Below are 20,141 nucleotides of genomic sequence, written 5' to 3'. Positions count from 1 at the left end.
TAGGCATGTCCCTGTCATCTACAGGTTGATTGGCTACCCTCTGAAGTCTAAATTATGATTCTTAGACATAATATTTGATAACAATCTCAAATCTATGGATGACCCATACTACCATACAATTAAGGATGACCCATACTACCAACAATGAGAGATTGTATCTAATGATACACGTTGTGGGTGGTGGTATCATTGGAGAGAAATAACTAAGTTTTATGTTTGGGGAAATAATTAATACTATACTAAATACATCCTCGGTGCCACCATGGTATAAAAAAAAGAATTTTATTAATCTCATGTTAAAGGAGATAAGTTATCTCATGTCATAGAAATAAACTTGTGGGCTCCACCACTTGAAAAATAAAAAGAAAAGAAAAGAAAAAGTGACAATGTTATCGAAAGGTGTGTAAGAGAAAAATTTATCACATGTAGCATAAGAATAGTTTTTTCCATAAAAAAATGCCTCCTAGAACATTGTGAAAAGAAAATTCACGTTACATTAAATAAAAATAAAATTGTAGAAATCCAGGAGAATTTCTGTATAGACAGCATCAGATCTTTTCAAAACCAAGAGTTTACCATTGCAGTGAAACATAAGACAAAGAAAGCTTGAGAGTTTTCCACTCAAAAACCATTATAAAATTAAATGAGCTGCCCCATTAAAAAGACCGGGATCAAGCTCTTCTTTGTATCCTCTGAAAACTCTATACCTACCAAGGTTCAGTTCACTGTACAGACAAGTTCTCTTAGACAACTGAAAGCTCTCAAGATATACCAATTAACCTAAAAATCCCAAAATGAAGACCAGTAACATTTAGAGATGCAACCCATTGCAACTGCCATATACATATTCTGGCCTATAAGCTGGCTTTGTTGCTGTTCCATTTTGGTATGTTTTGACTGCTGAGATATCACTGCCTACTCCTTTTGAGATGCTATTATTATCACAATTTGAAGAGAGTTGTAAGACAGCATCCAGTTGTCCACATGCTGCTCCAATAAACCCTGCATTTGACATGATCATCAAACAATCAAGTTACATTCCAGAATCTAAAATTGTGTTTATCCTTGCATTTGACAAAGTGATTTTACTATGAACCCTTGCATACTCATTATGCTGTAGACTTATGGTCTCACAATTAAAAGTGTATCATCCGCTACTAAACACAATCAGTAACAAGAACAAATTAAGGACTGCTCAAGCAGAAAACTAAGATTGCTTCTGCAACGCATGCCTGATACTTTGGTATGAAAATGTCATTGTCAACAGCCCCAAGTTTAGATTTTTTATAATATTTCCTTCTAAGTACATATATTTTAATTCAAAATTAACTAGCACATACCAGAATTGGCATTAGTGATGGTTACTTTATCCGGTATTTTTTTTTTCTTCTTCTTTTGTATCTCTGTTTTTGTGACTAGAATGAATCTCTGGTATGCATCAAAGTTGTGCTGTTGGTATTTCATATAGTATGAAGCAAGTATATCAAATAAATAGGATACTGCAAGGTAAACAGGCATGAGAATACATGAAAAGCAATTCTAAGAAACAGATTCAGTGTACCATGCGCTACATAATTACATCTCATTAACTTAAAAATTCATCTGGAATATTAAGATGATAAATTATAGTCAACTTTGGATATAAAATGCAGACATGTATCAAAAGAAGTACCTAAGAACAACGGAGAAGGTTTCCATGGTCTTGATTTAAATTCAGGATGGAATTGAACACCAATAAAATAAGGATGATTGGGTAGCTCAAGAATCTGTTACATGAACAAACAAATAAACAATTCAGAAGTACAAAGCATACACTTATAATAATTCAAAAAGCTCCATGACAATGTCTATACCTCCATTCTTTGACCAGTTTCATCCTTCCCAGTAAAAGAAAGACCAGCATTTTCAAGACGAGCTACCAATTCAGGATTCACCTGCATATATATGACAACATCATTTTCTGTTCCATTCAAATTTAAAAGATAATTTTATGCATGACAATGCAACATACCTCATATCTGTGCCGATGTCTCTCATCAATATAGCTTTTGCCGCCATATCTAAGAGGCAGGATCAAAGGGTTAGAAACCTAATAAACCTCATACATTAAAAAGTATATTTTAATCTATGTTAACATCAACATCAACACCACACCACCTACCTTTATCACAATTTAGTCAGGATATGTGATCAATCAACCCAAATGAATAACAAGTAAAGATTGAGGGAAAAAATGGGGAAAATAAATAAATAAATAATGAAATTAATAAAACAAAACAAAAAGTTGAAAACTGAAACTTAAAAGATAAAAATACAAAAAAAATAAAAAATAAAGTGATAAAAAGATAGATAAGAGAAAAAAAAAAAAAACTAGATAAATAAAAGGGAAAAATATTATAGAGAGGAAATGAATTATACAACTAGATGCTTTCATGCCAAATAATTTATAGTGCAGTCATGCGCTGAAACACAAATCAGTACTCTCATATTACTGCATAAGCACAAAATGTGTCCTCAAAAAAATTGAATGGAATGATAATACTTACAATTTTGCAGATTTGCATTCCTTGACCTGGAAATATGTCCTCCTAGATCCAAGACGCATGGTGCCCCCCATATGTGTCTTTGATCCCTATACGCCAAAGTTCAAAGAAATCAGAAACAGAAAAATAAAAAAAGACACTTTCTGTCTAAATTATTTTTCTAAGCATTACATTAGAATGAGATAAACACAAGTATAGACACCTCAGGCATAAATATGACATAAGGACTTTTGGTATTTGGATCAAATTCAGTGCTATTAGCATCTTGTACACCAAGAACAGAACGTGCAAACTCTATGACAGCAATTTGCATTCCAAGACAAATGCCAAGGAATGGAATTCTGTTTTCACGTGCATATTTAGCTGCAATTATTTTTCCTTGCACTCCTCTATCCCCAAATCCTCCAGGAACAAGAACACCATCAGCACCCTGAAGGTACATACAAGTTAGATAATAAACTTAGAAAGTTCATGGAACTAAAGAGAGAAGTTGATAACTATAACAACTGGTTTATTTCAAGAGTGTAAATGAAACCTTCAACAACTTCCATGCAGCCTTATAAGCATCAGGATTCTGCAACATTGAACAAGAACATATAGATGAAGTTGCTAATATGAAAAATAATTAAAAGATCTTGCCTGTAATGTAATGAATCAAAATCGATATTACCTCTTTCGCAGTTGCGTCTTCAAGATTGCTTGCTGGAATCCAGTCCACAAAAAGTTTCTTTTGGCAATCAACAGAAGCATGCACTAAGGCCTGAAGTAAATATTAAAGGTGACAAAATCATTCTAATGTCCTTAAGCTATATAATGTTCAGACATAGTGGAGATAAATTCTTACATGAGATGAAATTGAAGGTCAACAAAAAAACATAGGTACATGTACTTTATGAAGGAGACAGAAATTATAATACTAATGCAGCCATCAAGTTAAAGCTTACTCCACCTTTATAACAGAGAGGTAGGAATCTGAAAGGCATGTATATTTCCCCACTACGGCAATACGAACCTGCCATTTGTAAGAAACAAAATTATAACTATTGCCAATAATAATTGATAATATAATTAAGTTTAGCTTTGGAATAGCATCTCACTGGTTCATGAAGTAAATCACTAGCTTCAGCTCTACAAGTCCATTCCTCCAAATTAGGCTCTTGAGCTACACTGTATATACAATAAACCACCATTTACAAACCATCATTTCCACCTTCCAGAAAAATCGAAAAGGATTGAAAATTCTCTTTATCCGTTAAGTCAAGTCCATGAAATAGAACAAATATTGAGTGAGTTTGGAAGACTAACCCATCAAGGTTCAGCACTTTAAATAATGCTTCATGAGCCTTCTGCTCCTATAGACCAGAAGAAGATAATTTGTAAGAAATGGTACCTACAAATAAGATTATTTGAGTTAAGAAGTTTTAGAGGAAAACTTACTCTTAAAAGCAAAGGAATGTGCCAGATGTTGGGAACATCATAAAGAGTAAGAATGTTTTCTGCCTGGAAATATGAAGCTTTAGTAGGAAAACTCTTGCAAAACATCGACAATCATTTAAAGTAATACACACCAAAATATAGTTATCCTTAAAATCTCATACCGGAAGTAGGCAAAATTGAGAGAGTTTTGCTTTTGCATTCTCATCCAGTACCTGATAAACAAATGAGTGTTAGAACTCTAAATTAAAAGTTTACAGTTAAGAACTGTATTATGCAAATATATGTATTTGTGCTCATTTTGTGCATCTATTGGTACGTGCTTGTGTGTTGTGTGTAAGATCCATGCACAATTGTTCAAATTGTAGGAGAGAGAGGGGGAGAGCTACCATTGTGCTCCGGCATGCTAAGATATGTGGAGTTAGCCCTTGGCCTCGTAGCCCTCGAACACTATGCTGGGTTGGTTTTGTTTTCTAAACATTACAAAGTTAATTTTTCATGTTAGATGAAAGTAAATCATTTTCTACATGGATCTCACGGCGGGCATTCAGAGTTTATTAGACAGTACCTGTTCACCAACAACATTTAAAACAGGAACAAGGCTAACATGAACAAGGCAAAAGTTGCTAGCACCTGCAAATGAGCATAATGTAACAACAAAAAATAATGAACATCGATTTATACATCACATATTCACCAAAGACAAAGCTTATCATTAAATCGAGTATTCTCACCTACTCTGTATGAGAATTGTCCTAATGCCTGAATAAATGGCATGGACTCAATATCTCCTGCATCATCCAGAGATATTCTTATAAATTTACATAAACCATGGAAACAATCTAACCATGAAGTTTGAAGAATGTTTTAAATTTAAACAGTGTACCTATGGTTCCACCCAATTCTATGACACATACATCAGCTGGACCTGTTTTTCCATCAACTGGTATGTGGGCCACCCTTTCTATCCACTCTTGAATAGCATCAGTGATATGAGGGACAACCTAAAGATGAAAATAGCATAATAATATTAAGACCAAAAATGAAAAACTTTTTTTATCATAACAAAAAAAGTAGTACAATTTGACTAAGCAAGACCTGAACAGTTTTTCCCAAATAGTCTCCTCTTCTCTCCTTATCAATGACAGACTGCAATGAAAAACAGGAAATGAAAAGTTAAAGTTGGGGATCAAGGAGTTTGTTGTAAATTTGTAATGATCTTCAGAGACTTTCATAGAGAAGGACCATCATATGGGAAATGGAGTCTAAAGAACTTGCCTGGTAAATTTTCCCAGTAGTTATGTTATTATCTCGGGTTAACTTGATATCCATAAAGCGCTCATAGTTTCCAAGATCCAGGTCCACCTTTGAACAAAAAGAGAGTCAAGATTCATAATTTTGTAAGACACTGCTTTTGATCAATTTTATTTTCTTCTCTGAGAAAATTTGCATAAAGTTGAAAGTTGGCACCATACTTTTCTCTCTTTTCCCTTGAAATAACATGCTTTATTTTTTGCCCTTTTTGGGCATGCCATTTAAAATCAAAATGTATGATGAATTAGTGAATCAGGGCAAGTTGTGTACCTCACCACCATCATCCAACACAAACACTTCTCCATGCTCAAAAGGGGACATTGTTCCAGCATCTGTGTTCAAATAAGGATCTAGATAACAAAAAAAAAAAAAAAAAAACCAGTGAGACAAAAAAATCAGAATGTAACCCTTCAAAGAGGATAAGGTAAGAAAGAGGACTAATAACCTCATCAACCATTTCAAAGATTCTTGCTTAAGATGATTTGAGGAGAGTTTTAACTTTGAACAAAAAGGGGATGGGGTGTTTTGGTTAAAAATAAACAATAAAAGAAAAAGAAACCAAAGAACTAGAGAACAAGACACAAATCTTGACAAGAAAACTATACAAAGCTTTTTGGATGAAAAGTTACTAATATGCATGCTTTTTCCAAAAGATAAAATAAAATAGAAGTGAAAAGACAAAGAAAATGAAGAGAAAAAAAACACACCAATTTTGATAGCAGTAACTCGAAGTCCACAAGCTTTGAGAAGCAAACCAATACTACTAGCTGTAACACCTTTGCCAAGGCCACTAACAACTCCACCAGTCACCAACACGTACTTCATTTTGTGAATTGTGGGGTTTCAATGGCTTCCAATTTTTCACTCTCTGCAATGAGAAACAGAACACCCTTTTCACAGAACACAACACTAAAATGGTTTTTTTTTTTTTTTTTTTATATATATATTCACTCTCTGCAACAGAAGGAGCTAGCTAGCTAAGAGAGTAAGAAAAACAACACTGAATCTCTCTTAAGTGCTGAGTTTGAATGAGTGACAAAAGAAAGAAAAGATGCAGAGTATGAAGAAACAGCAGGGAAAGTAGAAGATTGGAGAATGGTAACCAATGGTAACATTCACTGCTTTATATACAGCATTCTCCTTCTGATTCCAAGGATGAGACATAAAGAGAGGAGAGAGAGTATGAGAGAGAAAGTAACGGAAAACTTTGAACATTAAGAAAAAACAAAAAAAAAATGAAATTTGCATTTACTGTAAAACATAAAGAAATAGAATAAAATAAAATTATGTTAAACTTTCATTTATTGTAAAGCATAAAAAATAAATATAACAAAAAATAACATTTGTATTTAATGTAAATGGTAAAAAAATAAATATAAAAGAAGCATATTTTTTAAAAAATATGCTGAAAAGGAGCTCTAGTTATTTATTTATTTTTTGGTAAAAAGTATACAATAAAGATTTATTTATTATTTAATTAATTTTTTTTTGGTAAATAATATTTAATTAATTTAACTATTATAATAAAAATAAAAAATTCAATTTATCTTTCTATATTAAATTTAAGTATTTTTACCTGATGATTATTTGATTTTACATTCGTTTATCCCTCTAAATATGTGTTCTTGTTTTAATTTTAAACATCTTTTATCTTTTAATATTTATGCTTTCTCTAGAATTTACGCAAGGCATGAATATTCACTAATTCTTTTAATAATGTATGACATATAATTAAACAAAGCAAATAATTAAGCTTATATCACTCGTTTTTTTTCACTGTAACAATAATAATAAACTTATGATATCAAATTTATTTCTCTGTTTCTGGTTTCGAGCCTCGTTCTTCTTTCTCGGGTTGCAATGTCACTAGTCAGTCACTACCCCTTTTCTTACGTAATCAATTGTAATACGTGGATCTAAGTCATTCTTGCTTCTAACAAGAAAGCCCCCTTTTCAATTTTAATAAAAAAAAATGATATACAATACAAATTTATAGTTTATTAGTTCGTATTAAATTTTATTGTTATTATATGCTACAGAAAAAAAAAATTATTGTTATATATAATTTTTAATAATAAAAATAAAACCCGTTGAGTCACATCGTCGTGTCAGCACCGAGTCGGCAATTAGGAAGAAGAAAGAGAAACTTTTAAATCCTGCGATAAACTGGCCAACCCGGTTGGCGTGGGGGCGGCAGCAAAGCAGCAAGGTTGGTAGGGCCAAAGTTCAATTTTGTATAAATTTAGGGACTCATCGTTATGTTCATGTTCCATTTTATCAAATTTCTATGATAAAAATTATGAAGAGAATTTTACTATTTGGCTTCACTGAACTTTACATAAATCTTTCTTTAAATTCTTTTAAAAAAGAAAGACAGAGAGGTTTAAAAGGGTACTCATTACTTATAAGTTCTTATTTTTAAGAGTAAATATTTTTTTGGTCCCTAACAAAAAATATGATTCCCATTTTAGTCCCTTACAAAATTAAATTAGTCAGTTAATCTCTAACAAATTCAAGGTGGACCTGTTTAGTTAAAATCGTGGTCTCTCACAAATTCAAAAAAGACCCATATTAATCCCTCAAAATGACTAAAATGGGTCCACTTTAAATTTGTTAAGGACTAACTGACTAATTTATTTTTGTAAGAGACTAAAGTGGGGACCATATTTTTTATTAGGGACCCAAAAGGGTATTTACTCTATTTTTAAATTACACCACAAATTTAGATTGTAATTTTTGTCTTGGTGACACTAAAAGACCCCTGATGAGATAAATATGTTGGAGAATACAAAAATATAAATTTAAATATTTTTTAAGTCATTTGTGTAATACCCCCCACCATATTTTTAAGATGGTACATGAATGAATACTAGGCATACATAAAATCATTCAATCGTACAAGATATCACATGACAAGTTTGATCTTGGAGCATAAGATTCAAATCCCACTGGAACAACACCAATGCGATAACATACCACAACATAGGACATACCAAATGTTGAACTTCATTTCTACACTTGATGACTTGGAACCTTCAGTTTATCACTTGAGGCTCTTCATTTTGAACTTTGATAAGATTTTAGGGGATGTTTGGTTGAGGAGAAATTTTTAGAATAATAGGAAAATGTGATTGATAGGAAAATGGGAGGGAAAGTAAGTTTGGTAGGAAAATGTAAAAAAAGTTGTTTGGTTGTAAAAAATTTAACCGAGGAAATCAGGTAACATTTATAAAATCTATGTTTGGTTGTAGGTAAAATATAGATGGGGAAAAAATATGATATTACAAAAATATCCCTGTATTAAAAGTTGAAATGAATCCAACAACGAAAAAAGAGTTCAAATAACCCTGTCAGCCCCAATGACCATATGTAAAACAGAGTTGGAACTGGCAACGACCATATTTTATATCCTCCTTATCAGATTTGCTAACAAGTTTCCTCTTTGAAATGGACTTGCAAGCATATTGCAACCCAGTTGAATTCTCAATGCATAGATGTGTTACCCCAAATTGCCCTCTACCCAATTCTTTCCCAAGTGTATAGAACAATTTCACATCCTCAAATGGCTTCCCAAGGATTATCTCTTGCTTAACCACAAGTGTTGGATTTGGGGCAGGAACAGAAGGCTTCCATGGTACCTGAGGCACTATTTGAGTAGATGCAGCATATTTTTCGGGTAATTGGTAAGGTTGATAAGCTTGTCCTCTTGATTGGTTGACCAAGGGGGGTTCATGAGTCTTCTGGTTATGAACACCAGCAGAACCAACATGTCTGTAACCATTGTGTTCTGGCTCTGAATCTTGTGGGTATGCTCGTCAAATGATAAGTGCACAGTGAAACCACATAAGTTGATATCTTGCAATACCACCTCTGATTTGGGAATCAATGGCTGGCTATCTCCATGAGAAAAACATGCAAATGGGTTAGATGGTATAATCACTTAGGTAGATAAATATGTCAAACCACTCAACCAAACAAGGACATCATGCAAACCCACTTCTCCATTTCCCCATCTATCTCTCCAAAATCCTCCAACCAAACACCCCCTTAAGCCTTTCATGGCCGCTAGAATGTATAGGAGATGTTGACTTAGCCACACTTGTTTTGGAGTCACTTTTAGAGGGAAAAGGAAGGAATGAGAGGATTTTATTTATATTTCTCTTATTTGTGAGTTTAAAAAATGGTGGAAAGAAATTGAAGATTTTTGTAAAATCCTCCAAAACTCTTCTCACTCTTAAAATTAAAGTTCCCCCAATATAAGAGTTTGAGGAGAAAAAAAATTAGAAATTACATATCTACCTTTAGCATTAAAATGCGAAAACTATATAAGTGTGAATCATTTTTTAAATGTCACACTACTAGAAAAGTCTCAAATATCGATGGAATTTTGTGACGAACAATATTCCATAAAAAATAGTGACGAAATTTTTGAAAAAAATCATATTTCGTCGAAAATAGAGAAGAAAACTTTTTTTTGTCGAAACTAAAGACGAAATTAAAAATGGAACGAGACTTGGTCATAATCATTAACAGAAAATTTTTACAGAAAAAAATTATGTTAAAATTCTTAACGAGATCTAAATTCTGTTGAAAGTTTCAATGGAAAATATTTCCATTAATATATTTCAGCGGAATTTGTTTTTCAATCAAAAATTTTTGACATAATTTTTTTACAAAAATTATGTCATCAATCTGCATCAAACCTCATCCCGTTTCATTAATCAACAACAAAATTTTTGACAGTATTCATTAAATAAATATTATGTTAATGCTTTACTTTTTGATGGAAAAGCAAAATTTTCAACGGATAGAAACTTCTATCGCCTTTCAACAAAACGTATTTCGATGAAATTTTCGTCGTTTGCAACGAAATATTTTTGTCAAAAATATGACCTTTTTTAGTAGTGTGAAAAGAACATAAATAATTTTTTAGAAATTTTAAATTTAATTTTATTTGTAAAATATAATAATTTTATTAAATTTATTAAAAAATGTAAAATTAAAAATATCTCAATAAAATTTCATTTTTCTCTCTTGTCATATTTTTAACTCCCATAAAAAGGGGAAGCGGATACCCTTCATTTTCCTTCCCCTCCCTCCCCCTTGGATCTTCTTCCTTCCTTTCCCCTCCAAACATCCAAATAAAACCTAAGAGAAAAGGAACAAATACAAAAAGAACTAAGATAACTATTATTAAAATATCTTTTACATTTGCACACTTGCTTATTTATACACAACAAGTTTCCCTCCCTGACAATTGTAACTCACTAACCATACTAACCACTTACGTGAGCAATACTCTAACGTCTTCTCCTACGTGGCACTAACAAAATTCTATTCTCCACGCCAAAACCCTATATGATATTCATGTCAGTGGATTCTGTTCTTGTCAAGTCAAGGTTGGACACAAGTACAAATACACTAAACCTAAACATGACACGAACAAAATTCTTGTCGAAACCTTTAACTCAAATACGACCTACTCATTTTGCAGGCTGATATGACACAACATGAATAACCTGCTAACCTCAAATCTATGTGTTCTCAACATTTACACAACTCGCTTATTATATTGATTGACACGACATGACACGAATAATTTGTGTAATAAATAATACTTTCATTAATTAAAAATAATACCATTTAATGACACATGATGTGAAATGAATAATCTGCTAGTAAAAAACATAATCAACCACAAAAATATTGTTCAATGTCGTGTTTTGTGGGTTGACATGCAACATGACACAAAATTTTTCTGGTCAATTGTTTTTCATTTTTTTAAAGAGATTTTATTAGTCGTCATATAATTTTCGACGTTATGCTATGAATGATATTTTAAGGTCTAATGAGAAGGGTAGGTTGATTGCAAGTCTTATAAGGCCATTTTTTATATTCTTAAGAAGATTGGCCAAGAGGCATAGTGAACCTATATAAAAAAGAATGTATTAAAAAGTAATATATACGTGCGTGTACATGATAAATGAATAAATGAAAACATAGAAAATTGAAAAATTGTAATTAATTTTTTAGAGAGAAGGAAGAAAAAGAATAAGCAAGTTAAGAGCATAAGTTTTACCCTTCGCAATGCTAATAGCCTTCCTCCACTTTGTCTTAAGACAAACAGTACATCAATCTCTCTCTCTCTCTGTGTGTGTGTGTGTGTGTGTGTGTGTGTGTGTGTGTGTGTGTGTGTGTGTGTGTGTGTGTGTGTGTGTGTGTGTGTGTGTGTGTGTGTGTGTGTGTGTGTGTGTGTGTGTGTGTGTGTGTGTGTGTGTGTGTGTGTGTGTGTGATAAATGAATAAATAAAAACATAAAATATTAAAAAATTGTAATTTTTTTTGTAGAGAGAAGGAAGAAAAAGAATAAGCAAGCTAGGAGCATAAGTTTTATCCTTCACAATCCTAATAATCTTCCTCCACTTTGTCTAAAGACAAATTATACGTCAATCTATGTGTTGTGTGCGCGCATGTGTTTGTGTGAGTGTGAGATAAATGAATAAATGAAAACATAGAAAATTTAAAAATTGTAATTAGTTTTTAGAGAGAAGAAAGAAAAAGAATAAGCAAGTTAAGAGCATAAGTTTTACCCTTCACAATGTTAATAGCCTTCCTCCACTTTGTCTTAAGGCAAACTGTACATCAATCTATGTGTGTGTGTGTGTGTGTGTGTGCATGTGCATGTGTGTGTGTGATAAATTAATAAATGAAAACATAGAAAATCGAAAAATTGCAATTATTTTTTAGAGAGAATGAAGAAAGAGAATAAGCAAGTTAAAAGCATTAGTTTTACCCTTCACAATGCTCATAGCCTCCCTCCACCTTGTCTTAAGACAAATTGTACATCAATCTATTTCTCACTCCATTAAGTCTTGGTTTACTACTTTCCTTCAGGTAAGTTTTCGCCTACTTCTTCCTTTCTTTAATTTATACTGTCGATAACAAATTTTCTTTCTTATCGGAGCATATAATGGTCTTTAAAGAATATGACAATCATTTCAATATATGTTCTCTCATCTTTTTCTCATCCATCATTGTATAACAACAAATTCACCTTAAAATCCTTATTCTCGCTTCTCTCTTTTTATGATCATGTTGCTATTGGCCAACATTTAGTATTGTATAGCATTGCGGGCTTTACTTTTGTTCTATAAAAAAATTACCTTAAAAGGAATTTTACGATCATACAAAAATTCCAATTCATTGTTTCATTTTATCCAACCTATTCTAATTATATGGCTTATATTCTTCATAATCTCTTTCCTTTATGCAAGAATTGTCCCAAATATCTAAATGAATTTTTCTAAAGTATCTCATGTCCTAACTTATTAACAAATTATTGTTCTCTTCCTTTTATTGTAGTAAACTCACACTCCCTGTACTTGGTCTTACTCCTACTTAATGAAAATTATTTAGACTCCAATATACTTCTCTACGATTCCAATGTAAGGTTAGCAGTAATCCTCTCATAAATAAATGTCATATTATTTACAAATAATATGAACCATGTCATTACTTTATGCTTCGAAGATATGTTTGTGGACCTACTCATGTCATCTACAAAGAGAAATCAATGGCCATACAAGAAAGACTAATGTACTATGTGTTATCATGTTATTGCTTTTATGATAGTTGTTTAGGAAGGACCATCAAATGAATGAATGACATATGGATCCAAATGGACTATGCATTGGGGTATTATATTTATTTGATGTTTAAGGTTAATAATTTTTTTGTATACAATGGTGAAACTGAGATTTGAACCTATGATCACATACAAACTACTCAAACCCCTCACCATTAGACCAATCCTAGTGCCTAAAGGTTCATAATTTCAAAACTTGAGAACAAAATTTTTAAAGAAAAAAGAATGTATCAGTTCAAAAGAAAGAAAAATGAGATAAATATTAATAACAAAACTAAGATAAAGTTATTTTATTTTATTGATAATTTTCATTTTTTTATATCAAAATTTTATTTTCATATGTATCTGAATTCCTACTTTTATCTCAACAATAATGCTTGAAGAGCATTCAAATTTTCTGTTTGAAATTCCACCTTTGCATAAACAGTAGATTTAAAGTAGAAATAAAAGGTCTACTATACGTGTGTGGGGCACTACTATTTGTGATGGACAATTTCCATATCAAAATAGCGATATTTCGTTGCAAATAATGTTTACGACAGGCAAACGATCGTTGTCGTATGTCTTGTCGCAAACAAAATTTGCAACGACATTTGTGCAATCAAATTTTCGTCTCACATTACGACGGTAATTTTCTAACGCTAACTCCTCCAATTTTGTCGCAAATGGCAAGCTTGGAAAAAGAGAATTAACGTTGTATTCCATCACAAACTGCAATGGGACACCATTCACAAAAATTGTGACGAAATTTAGTGGTTAATCGGTCACATATTTTGCGATCGTAATTTTTGACAATTTTCTTCGCAACATTGCGACAACATTACAAACTTTGTTGTCATAAACAATGTATGAAACAAGCGGCTAGTCATCGGAGGAGTTAGAAGGCTCTGTATCCGAAATTTTCTTCTTGTTCTTTTTTTTCTCCTCCTTCTCTTCATTAGCTGATCTCATCATGTGTAAAACTTTCCCTACCTTTTTGGGCGGAAGAGCACTTAGCTAGTACACGAATTTGCTGACTGACAACATATCTTCGTGGGACAACTTGGCAAATAAGTTCTAAACCTAGTTCTCCACTAGCCAACCAGTACTCTGGTCCGTGCACTCACTCGAAAATATACTTTAGCAACCCAGAGTGTAGAAAATTAGAATTCAAACATGTTTCCGTTTTTATTTCCTATTAATTAGGATTGATTATGATTGATTATGATTAATTAGGATTAATTGTGATTGATTAGAATTGATTGTGATTAGGATTGTGATAGGATTGATTAGTCATCGCTTAGTCATTCTTAGCGATTCTTTCTTGTATAAATACTCACTCATGTAATTTATTCAATATCAATATACAAAAACTTCTTTTCAATATGGTATCAGAGCGGGTTCGTTCCTACCCTAATTCAAATCTGAAATAACCATCCAAACACTTCCATCACCGTCAAACACCTCCTAAACACCGCCTTGAATCTGTCCAACACAGAAACCTAGTTTACTGACCTCCGATCAAAAAAGTGAGGTGACCATTCGACTCAGAAGGATTCGACGAGTCGACCGCCGCTGGACCCATCGCCGTCAGCCGCTGCACGCGCCACCACGCGCCGCCTTCCAGACGTTTTTTTTCCGTCGCGACTTGCACAGACCTTCTCGCCGGCTTCTCCCCTTCCTGTTCCAGAGGTCAGATCAAAAGTTTACAAAACTTGATTTTTCATCAACGGTCAACCCTTCTCTTTTTATTCATGGCTTCCTCAAAACACTCTTTTTATTACCACGAGCAACCTCCTAAGGCCACTAGTCATGTGGTCCAGCAAGGTACAACTTTCCATGTTGATAGTCAAAATCATTGGATCCTTGATTCTGGAGCCTCTGATCATATGACAGGTAATCTTGGCTTGTTTTGTTCATACACTCCATATTCTGAACCTTCTCGGGTCAAAATCGCCGATGGCAGTTTTTCCCAGATTGCGGGACACGGAACCATTAAACTTTCTGAGCTGATTACTTTGACATCAGTTCTTTATGTTCCTTCTCTGACTTGTAATCTCATTTCCATTAGCAAGCTCACCTCTGAGTTGCATTGCTTTGCTAAATTCTTTCCACATGGTTGTGTTTTTCAGGAACAGGACTCGGAGAGGATGATTGGCAGTGCTAGAGAGGATGGTGGACTTTACTACTTTGAGGAGGATGTGACTCATGAAGCTGTTTTCATAGAAAAAAACTCTATGTTTCCTTTTGATTCATGTAATGATGTTATGCTGTGGCATCGTAGGCTAGGCCATCCAAATTTTATTTATCTTCAGAAGTTGTTGCCAAACTTATTTATTAATAAAAGTCCAAGTTTGTTTTCTTGTGATATTTGTCAACTTGCCAAGCATACTCGTGCTCATTATCCTTCTAAAGTTCACCATGACTCTTCCCCATTTTCCTTAATTCATAGCGACATATGGGGTCCAACCCGTGTTAAAAAATATTTCAGGTACTCGATGGTTCATTACCTTCATTGATGACCATTCTCGAGTTTGTTGGGTGTATCTTCTAAAGGATAAGTCCGATGCTGCATCCGTGTTTAAAAAATTTCATGCCATGGTTCAAACCCAATTCCAAGTTGCTATACAAATTCTTCGTACAGATAATGGCAAAGAGTATTTTAACTCTATTCTTGGAGAATATCTTTCCCAACATGGCATCCTTCACCAAAGCTCGTGTCCTGACACACCCCAACAAAACGGAGTTGCGGAAAGAAAAAACCGACATCTCCTTGAAGTTGCTCGGGCTCTTATGTTTACCACGAGTGTTCCTAAATATCTTTGGGGAGAGGCAGTTCTCACTGCCTCGTATCTGATAAATCGAATGCCATCTCGCATTCTGAAATTTCAGTCTCCTCTTTCTAGTCTTGTTCGTATCTTCCCTTCCTTCCGAGGTGTCTCCTCCTTACCTCTCAAGTTATTTGGTTGTGTTGTATTTGTCCATATTCCCTCCCATCAACGGTCTAAGCTTGATCCTAAGTCTCTCCAGTGTGTCTTTATTGGTTATTCTCCTACTCAACGTGGCTATAAGTGTTATTCACCCTCTCTTCGTAAGGTCTTTGTCTCTATGGATGTCACTTTTTCTGAGAATGACCCTTTCTTCCCCTCGACTTCTCTTCAGGGGGAGTCTATAGGAGTAGATGAAGATCAGTCATGGGAACCTATTAATGCCACAGTATTACCTCTACTTTTGGAAACAGGGGGAGCTACAGAATCCTCACCATCAGGAGCCTCCTCAACATGGGGACAAGTTTATAGCAGGCGAAAGCCTCCTCAAAGTGTGAATAACCCAGAGCCTCTACACTGCCAGGATTCTGAACCATGTTCTAGTTCCAGCACCCCAATACTTGAGTGTCATGGTGAAAATGATCTACACTTGCCCATTGCTCTCAGAAAAGGTACTCGATCTTGTACTACTCATCCTATTTCTAATCATATTTCATATGGAAAGTTGTCCCCAGGGTTTCGTGCTTTCAATACTATGTTGGATAGTACAAAGATACCGAGAAATATACATGAGGCTCTCAATGATAAAAAATGGAGGGATGCTGTCTTTGAAGAAATGAATGCTTTAGAAAGAAATGGAACTTGGGAGATAGTGACCCTACCCAAAGGAAAAAAGGCAGTAGGATGCAAATGGGTGTTTACAATAAAATTCAATGCAGATAATAGCATCAACAGATACAAGGCAAGATTGGTTGCAAAGGGTTTCACTCAGACTCATGGGATAGATTATCATGAGACTTTTGCTCCGGTTGCTAAAGTCAATACCATCTGAGTTCTCTTATCTCTTGCTGCCAATCTAGATTGGCCTCTGCAACAGTTAGATGTGAAGAATGCATTCCTAAATGGTGACTTACATGAAGAAGTCTATATGGATCCTCCACCTGGTTTTGAAAGGGGAAATGAATCAGTGTGTAAACTAAAAAAGTCTCTATATGGATTGAAACAGTCTCCCAGAGAATGGTTCGACAAATTCACACAAGCAGTCAAAAGAAGAGGCTTCATTCAAGCACAGACTGATCATACTCTCTTCCACAAACACTCTAAGGATGGTAAAATTGCTATTCTTATTGTATATGTAGATGATATAATTCTTACAGGTGATGATATTGAGGAATTGAACACCTTGAAGAAATTTCTAGCAGCTCAATTTGAACTCAAAGACCTTGGCACTCTCAAATATTTCCTTGGTATGGAAGTTGCTAGGAGCAAAACAAGCATCACTCTAACACAAAAGAAATATGTTCTAGATCTTTTGTTGGAAACAGGAATGTTAGGGTGTAAACCTGCTGAGACACCTGTGGAACCTAATACCAAGTTAGGTATTGAAGATGGGAATGAGGTGGATAAAGAACAATATCAGCGATTGGTTGGTAAACTAATCTACTTATCTCATACGCGTCCTGACATTGCCTTTGCGGTGAGTATGATTAGTCAATTCATGCACTCACCCAAGGAGAAGCATCTTAGTGCAGTCTATAGGGTGCTTAGATACCTCAAGAATACTCCAGGAAGAGCATTATTCTTTAAAAAGGGGTATAAAAGGACAATTGAAATCTACACTGATGCAGATTGGGCAGGCTCATCAGTAGACAGAAGATCTACCTCAGGCTATTGCACCTATGTGTGGGGAAATCTTGTTACTTGGAGAAGCAAAAAGCAAACAGTGGTTGCAAGAAGTAGTGCTGAAGCAGAATTTCGAGCTTTAGCTCATGGAGTTTGTGAAGGAATCTGGTTAAGAAGACTTCTTCAAGAGTTGAAGATTTCATATTCTCTACCAATAAAACTATATTGTGACAACAAGGCAGCTGTTAGCATTGCTCAAAATCCTGTGCATCATGATCGAACAAAGCACGTGGAAGTTGATCGTCACTTCATCAAAGAAAAATTAGATGATGGAAGTGTGCATTTGATATATGTTCCAACCAAAGAGCAAACGGCAGATGTCCTTACCAAGGGCCTACACCGTCCAGCATTCGAAGACTTGATTGGCAAGTTGGGAATGATCAATATTTACCTCCCAACTTGAGGGGGAGTGTAGAAAATTAGAATTCAAACATGTTTCCGTTTTTATTTCCTATTAATTAGGATTGATTATGATTGATTAGGATTGATTATGATTAATTAGGATTAATTGTGATTGATTAGAATTGATTGTGATTAGGATTGTGATAGGATTGATTAGTCATCGCTTAGTCATTCTTAGCGATTCTTTCTTGTATAAATACTCACTCATGTAATTTATTCAATATCAATATACAAAAACTTCTTTTCAATACAGAGAATCTCCCAGGTCATACCTTGACCGTTTTGACAAAGAAACGCTATTAGTTAAAGGCCTCGACCCTAAATTCCAGGTCTATATCCTCCTTTCTGGACTACGACAAGGACCTTTCTCTTACGTGCTAGCATGACTAAGGAAATATACCATCCATCCCCCCTCGAACATCCTACCCCTGCGTCTTCCTAGAAGTAATGCAGATGAAGCATCAACAAGTTAGAAGATCGCCCGCCCCGAAGATCGAAGCACCAAAAGAACCTCTTAAGTGCTACAAGTTTCACAGATGTAGTGGCCATTCAACGAAAGAATGGAGGGTCCTCAAAGAAGAAATTGAAGACTTGATTAAAGGTGGCACTTCCAGGATATATAGAGAAAATAACCAGAAGAACAACTGGTGCAATGAACAAGCGAAAAAATGGCACTACATATCTTACAGAAGCCCATCGCTAGACAATAAGAGAACAAAAAGAACCGAGCATAGACACTCTAGAAGTGACAAGAAAAAGAAAGAGACAACCTCCAGGTCACACAAAGAATACAAGACTACAAGCAGAGGCAATCAGGAAAGCGAAGGGTCAGCCATAATAAAGCATAGGTTGATTAACATGATCTCTGAAGGACTAGGTAAGGGAAGGGAAACCACTAACGCCAGAAAGTAACACCTCAAGCAATGTTTGGCAGTCGCAGGAAGACCTATCGCCAAAACTAAAAATCCTAAATAACCCAAGAAGCCAAAAATTGTGTGAGATGAGGACGAAATTGAAGGAGTGATTATTTGGCATGGCAACCCACTTGACATTCAACCAGTAATCGCCAACTTCGGCGTCAACAAGGTCTTCATAGATCACAAAAGTTTAGCAGACGTCTTGTTCTTGCCCTGCCTCGAAGCTCTAGGCTATGGCCTAAAAGACTTGAAGGAAATTCAATGAGACATATTAGCCTTTAATGAGATAATCTCCAAGTGCTCAGAATGGTTGAGCTTCAACTGTCCCTAGGAACCCTCCCACCTCGAAGTCCACCAACGGGCAGTTCTTGGGGCTAGATATCCCTTCTGCCTATAATGCCATTTTAGGATGAAAGGTATTGGCCTACTACAACGCCAGTATCCACCCCCTCCCCACATGGCCATGAAGTTTGTGGCAAAAAACAACAAAATTGCCATGATTCGGGGAGATCAAAAGGTAGTAAGAAGTAGCTACAACATAAGCCTTCGCCAGAAATGCAAGAAGAAAAGCTAAAATCTGCTGCATGGTCGAGTTTGACGCCAAACATGATCCTTGAGTAGAACACTTCGGGCCGACCCTTGATGGAGCACTGAAACATTTGATTCTTGGTGAGATAGAAAAGCAGACCAACAACGATTGGTGCTGCTATAGCCCTTGATATAAAAAAAAAACTCATCAAACTCCTTCATGGCAACAAAGATCCGTTAACTTGGAAACCATAAGACATGTCGGGCATTGACCCTGATTTTTGTTGCCACAATTTGTCTATTGACCCTAAAGCCAAAATGGTAGCCCATAAGAAGAGGAAGGATGGACTCGATCATCAGAAAGTGATAGATGCAGAAGTTAAAAGGCTATTAGATGTTCCTGCGATACTAGTAGCAACTTTGGAAAGGGGTGTGCACACTAGGAAGATATATTTTGATTATGGCCAAATTTGATGATTTGTGACTTGCAGATTTTCCCGGGTCACAGGGTAGACTGACAGAATTTCCTAGATCTACCATAGTTCTCTTCCCACTAAATGGACTAAATAATCTTAAACATGAAATTGATACTTGATCTGAATTATGATTAAATGACATATTTGAATTATTGCTTGAGTTATGAATAAATGACATATTTGGAATATTGATTGAGTTGATTACATTGATTATTTTTAAATAGGTGTCTTGAT

At 34.7% G+C, this 20,141-nt stretch overlaps 1 protein-coding gene across 2 annotated transcripts; it reads right to left on the bottom strand.

Annotated features, from left to right (window-relative positions):
- Positions 1-469: 469 nt before the first annotated feature.
- Positions 470-6,376, bottom strand: LOC133299952 (uncharacterized). Of its 2 annotated transcripts, XM_061499440.1 has the most exons (21): positions 5,999-6,376; positions 5,562-5,641; positions 5,256-5,342; positions 5,076-5,126; positions 4,864-4,981; positions 4,712-4,768; positions 4,546-4,610; positions 4,367-4,450; positions 4,142-4,192; positions 3,981-4,043; positions 3,849-3,895; positions 3,641-3,710; positions 3,493-3,555; positions 3,214-3,303; positions 3,079-3,117; positions 2,746-2,973; positions 2,547-2,632; positions 2,012-2,060; positions 1,854-1,934; positions 1,673-1,766; positions 471-1,002 (listed from the first exon to the last, which is right to left on the bottom strand). In XM_061499440.1, exons 1-21 carry the CDS (start codon positions 6,114-6,116, stop codon positions 812-814), a joined length of 1,812 nt encoding a protein of 603 aa, XP_061355424.1. In that variant the 5' UTR covers positions 6,117-6,376; the 3' UTR covers positions 471-811. The 2 variants fall into 2 exon arrangements, with proteins under 2 accessions (XP_061355425.1, XP_061355424.1); XM_061499441.1 differs by lacking the exons at positions 3,641-3,710; positions 3,849-3,895 and having other exon boundaries at positions 470-1,002.
- Between the last annotated feature and the right edge of the window lie 13,765 nt (positions 6,377-20,141).

This window comes from Gastrolobium bilobum, unplaced genomic scaffold (genome assembly GCF_033153095.1).
Source record: "Gastrolobium bilobum isolate Gb01-03AN ecotype WA unplaced genomic scaffold, APGP_CSIRO_Gbil_v1 utg40846, whole genome shotgun sequence".
In the NCBI taxonomy this organism is placed as follows: Eukaryota; Viridiplantae; Streptophyta; class Magnoliopsida; order Fabales; family Fabaceae; genus Gastrolobium; species Gastrolobium bilobum.
This window is presented reverse-complemented; position numbering and strand designations above follow the sequence as displayed.